Below are 5,370 nucleotides of genomic sequence, written 5' to 3' on the forward strand. Positions count from 1 at the left end.
GTGTGAAGTGCGACAGCATGAGATGATGATGCATGTAGGATTCCCAATGTTTGTTCTGTTTATCCAAGCAGGTACTTGTGTTTGCCAAGTAAATCAGTGTTTGATACATCCACTGTTGAAAGTAAATCACAGTTCACGTCCCTCCAGAAGACAACTCAAGGGTCTTAATTTTGTCTAGGTAAAATATTTGAGACTGTTGAGTATTCCCAATCACGTGGATTTGGATTTGGGTTGTATCCCATTCCTATACAAGAAAGAACGACTAGCAGCAGTTGATAACATAATAAAGTTTCATTCGCAAAGTTGTGTCAAAAATTAGAATATCAGATATTTGCATCTACCACATGCAAATGCAAATGATAAGGCGGTTGCTTAGTCAACTAAAAGAAACGAATGATTGCATAAACAAGTGACATGGAAGCACTGAGCAAGCCAATAATCAATCAACTACACTAAAAAGAGCTGTCCTGTACCAACTCATAACAGCAAGAGCAGCACGACATAACAACATGCTTTCCCATTACCATTTACCAACAACCATAATAGTATTACGTTACAGAATACATAAATACATAAATATATATTCTTATTCTTCTTTCTAATTAAGGCCAGCTGGCTTCTACACCTAACATGGTAAAAAGCAGTAGCATTTCCCTATAAATGAAAAATTTCCCATTTCCTTTTAGGTTTTGAAGAAACTGAAATGGAAATCATTATTGGTTTTTGCTGTGGGCCCAAAAGGATTCTAAATAATGCTGGTCTCCAGGCTAGCAAAACCCTTGGGGAAAGAATCCCAACGGCTCTTCTGCAGGTGCTTCCAGATAAGTTACCGTTGGTCGTCCCTTTCTTTTGAATTTTTCAAAAATATAACACCATTGCTGCTCCTCCCTTTTTCTCTTCAAAAAACACTACAAATCAAAGGAAAAGAAAAGAAAACCTTAGAAGGCAAAATCCAGCTAAAACCAAAAGGTCGGTTTTGCTTCCTCTTTTCTGCACCTTCAAAGTCTTTTTCATTTTCTTCTTTGGGTTTTGTTTCAGCTTAATTGGTGTTTATAGCATCCATGGCTGTTGAGGTTAAAGTTGAGGAAACCCAGGGGGCTGAGGTTTCTGTTCCTCAAGAAGAGCCCAAGAAGGTGGTTGCACAAGAGAATAGGAAAGTTGATCACTGCGAAGCAAAGACTGTAGATGATTCCAAGCCCAACAAAGTTGAGAAAAGCTCTTCCTACAGGGAAGAGAGCAATTTCCTATCTGATCTCAAAGAGTTTGAGAAGAAGGCTTTGTGTGAACTGAAATCCAAGCTCGAAGCTGCCATTCTTGGGAATTGCTTGTTAAAGAAGGAAGATCCTGAAAAGAATGAGAAGCCAAGTGATGGGAATGAAGAGAAAGAAAAAGCAGTAGCTGACGAGAAAGAGGAGAAGGCAAAAGGAGAACAAGGCGAAAGGCCGGTGGCAGAAGAGGAATCAAAAACAGAAGGGGGTGAGGAGAAAACATCCCAAGAATGCGACGAGAAGAAATCTGATGAAATAGGCATAGAAATCAACAAAGATATCTCCCTTTGGGAAGTCCCTCTTTTGCCTAGCAAAGGCGGAGAGGCTACTGATGTAGTCTTGTTGAAGTTCTTGAGAGCTAGAGAGTTCAAGGTCAATGATGCCTTCCAGATGCTTAAAAATACCTTGCAATGGAGGAAGGATGGCAAGATTGATTCAATCTTGAACGAGGAGTTTGGGGCTGATCTAGGGTCCGCAGCTTACATGAATGGCATTGATAAGGAAGGCCATCCTGTCTGTTACAACATCTATGGTGTGTTTGATGATGAGAAGCTTTATAAGAAGACATTCGGGACGGAAGAGAAGCGTGGGCAGTTCTTGAGATGGAGGTTTCAGTTGATGGAGAAAGGTATTCAGAAGCTTGATTTGCGGCCTGGTGGTGTCACTTCTTTGCTTCAAATCAATGATCTGAAGAATTCTCCTGGGCCCTCGAGGAAAGAACTAAGGATTGCCATGAAGCATGCTGTCGGAGCCTTACAGGACAATTATCCTGAATTTGTTGCAAGGAATGTAAGTTGTTTTGAATTTATCAAAATTGCATGTTTGGTTAAGAGAATTAAGTATAATTCGTTTATGGCAAGTTTAAATTGTGCTTGATGTGGTCTTCTCTGGCAATTCTTGTTACAGATATTTATAAATGTTCCATTCTGGTACTATGCCCTCAATGCACTGTTATCACCTTTCCTAACACAAAGGTCTAAAAGCAAGTTTGTGGTGGCTCGCCCGGCCAAGGTCACTGAAACCCTTCTCAAGTAAGCGTTTCATATCTTTCATCCGTATCCAAAGCTATTAAGTGATGTTCTGCTAGAGACTGATAAGTTGTTATATCTTGATTCTTGAAGGTACATTCCTGCCGAGGAGGTCCCTGTACAGTACGGTGGCTTCAAGATGGAAAATGATTTTGAGTTCTATGCCCAAGACGCTTCTGTTTCAGAAATTATTGTTAAGGCTGGATCAACCGTGACCATTGAGATACATGCCGATGAGGTACTACTAATCTTCAATTCTATTTTGAGCCTCCATTTGTAGGTTCAGAATCGTTTCCTTAAATTATGCATTGTAAATTGATTTGATTTTGACAGGTTGGAACCACATCAATCTGGGAGCTGATAGTTTTGAGTTGGGAAGTAAATTATAAGGCCGAATTTGTGCCATCAGACGAGGGCTCCTACACCATCATCGTTCAGAAGAGCAAGAAGATAGGGTCACAGTCTCAGGAAGGCCCCATCCGCAACACCTTCAGGAACAATGAACCAGGGAAGCTGGTCCTCACTATTGAGAATAATTCCAGCAAGAAGAAGAGACTTCTTTACCGCTACAAGACCAAAAAGAGTTCATCTTTCTAAGACAAATTTCTTGAGAAATGTCACAAATCTTATATGCATTTTCTTCCTTTCTGTTGAGTTGGTTGTGAGTGGGAATGGATGTGGACATAGAGAAACTAGGTGACATTATTTGTTGTTAGATTTCTTTCTTACTAGTGTATTCTTTTCGGATAGTGAAACTAAAGCTTCATTCTTTATGCAGGATCAATGTGACCATGTTGTTTCATGTGTTTGTTTTGAAAGATTGGTACTTTTTGTTAATAAGAAAAACGTTCAGATTGAGAATTATTGCATTCCCTTTCTGTCATACTAAATATATTTTGCTTTCTTAGGCGCATATATTTATATATAAACATAAAAAAGGAGCTCAAAGAATTGTCTTTCTTACCTTAAATTTGAATATACTGAATAAGTACGCTCCATGGAATTTCGAAGAGCTTCTTGAAAGGATACGTTTCATCAATAATGCACCTTCACTTAAATCTATGGTTAATATTTGTTCAAATTATTTTTATTTGTTTAATTAATTTTTATTTATTTTCATATTCAATTTAATATCATAAATTTAGGTGAAAATGCATTATTGACCCTTAAATAAAATAGTAAAAACTTCCACTATTTAAAAGTAGTGAAGATAATTAATTTCATCCGTCAAAATGTTATTTTCAATCTTACCCAATTCCATTGTCCATGCAGATAATTCGCCAAACAATTGATCACAATGCGATTAAGAGAAAACGGATCAAACCGCATCATAATAAGGTTTTGAACACAACCATTATGACACAATTTGGTTGCTTTTGGCCTAATCTTGTCCTAGGATATGGTTCGCACGACATTATCAACTAGATAAAGCATTGTGCTAGAGTGATAATGAAGGAACTTAAGATGTGTTTGGTACATAAGATTATGATAAAGAAAAAAGTTAATGGTGTAAACTCAACTGTTGTTATAAGTATATAGAATTTTAGACATAACCTTATGTTGTAATAAAGGAACTTAAGATGTGTTTGGTACAAAAGATCATGATAAGATATGATAAGATAATATTATGAATAGAATTAAATTAAATAATATCATCTTATTTTATGTTTGATATGTGCAAGTGTCATGGCCCGCATGGGCACAATTGAGGCCCAAGCACCATTGACAAGGGCTCAAGCCTTAGACTTGCAATAGGGGCATAAAATGCACAAGCAAGCATAAGAACCGCTTGTACAAGCTCACCAGACCAAGGTGCTTCTAGAAGGGCCTCAGATGGACCATACCTTGGTGCAAACAGACCAGGCCTCGGTGCGAGCGAACTAAGCCTTAGCAAACCCAACAGATTAAACTTTCTAAAAGGATTTAGAGGCTCCCAAGGATAGGATAGTTCCTTTTACAATTTGAACTCTTGATGTATAACTCATGTAATCTCTTTGTAATATTGTACTTTATAATAGCCATGAGATTAAGTTAATCTTGACCATTGATTCACGGGGGCTTCAACTATAAATAGAGGGCCTTTTCACCCTTATTTGATATACAGAAACACTTAAGTGAATACAAATTATAGTATTCCCAAGCATTTTTTGCTTTCTACCTTTTCTAACTTTAGAGTGCCTTTTATTGTTCTTTTGAGTGCTCACTCTTAAAGAGTGTTTTCAGGTTGACTTAGGCACACAAGGAGGGAGTCCAACCTAAGGACACATGGAGCATTAGCATAAGCCCCAGGCCCATGGCAGTTGGTATCAGAGTAGGCATTGCTTTAAGGTCATATTCAGTTCACACTCAAGGTGTCTGAAGAAATGACATCTCAAAGTGATATTGGTAGGCAACAGCCAGAGGTCTAGAAGCCAGCTCATGGATGGAGAAAGAAGGCTAGCTTGAGGGACTTGATGTCAACCTTAGGTGGCTGCTTAGCTAAAGTGGAAGTGATAGTATTAGACTTTAAAGAAAAGTTTAAGGATACTAAAGAAAAGATCAAAGAAGGATTCCATGGTGCCCTCAACGAAACCATTGACATGTTCACCCAAAAGAATGAAGCCTTGAAGCCATGTTGGAGGTGATGCCTAAGGAGATGTAAAAGTTCAAAAGGGAGTTCATAGCATGCAAGGTAACCATTGGTAATGGTGTGTTAGTTGTAACAACTAAGGCTCAAGTGAAAGTTCTCAAGCCAAGGAAATACATAGGAGCTAAGTCTATAAAAGATGTGGGCAACTTTCTATGAGGAACGGAGCAATACTTTCGAGCCATGGGTATTGATAAGGATGCCATTAAGGTAAGCACAGCTTTTGTGTATTTGGTTGACATTGCACTATTATGGTGGAGGCTAAGCGTAATGATACAAGCCATGAAGATGTTGTTGTCTGGACTTGAGAGTAGTTCAAAATAGAGTTTAAGCAGCACTTCTATCTTGAGTATGCTAATGATGAGGCAAAAGCGAATATTCGTAGACTCAATCAAAGAAACAAGGTGTGGGAGTATATTCAAGAGTTTTCAGAATTGATGTTTCAGAT

General features: G+C 38.2%; 1 protein-coding gene across 1 annotated transcript; it reads left to right on the forward strand.

Moving 5' to 3' along the window:
- The first annotated feature begins 851 nt into the window (after positions 1-851).
- On the forward strand, positions 852-3,168 carry LOC111275402 (Sec14p-like phosphatidylinositol transfer family protein). The gene is made up of 4 exons (XM_022860775.2): positions 852-2,057; positions 2,175-2,299; positions 2,390-2,534; positions 2,630-3,168. The coding sequence occupies exons 1-4, from the start codon at positions 1,062-1,064 to the stop codon at positions 2,891-2,893; spliced, it is 1,530 nt and encodes a 509-aa protein (XP_022716510.1). The 5' UTR covers positions 852-1,061; the 3' UTR covers positions 2,894-3,168.
- The last annotated feature ends 2,202 nt before the right edge of the window (positions 3,169-5,370 follow it).

This window comes from Durio zibethinus, chromosome 26 (genome assembly GCF_047325235.1).
Source record: "Durio zibethinus cultivar Kanyao isolate XHJ-2024 chromosome 26, ASM4732523v1, whole genome shotgun sequence".
NCBI lineage: Eukaryota > Viridiplantae > Streptophyta > Magnoliopsida > Malvales > Malvaceae > Durio > Durio zibethinus.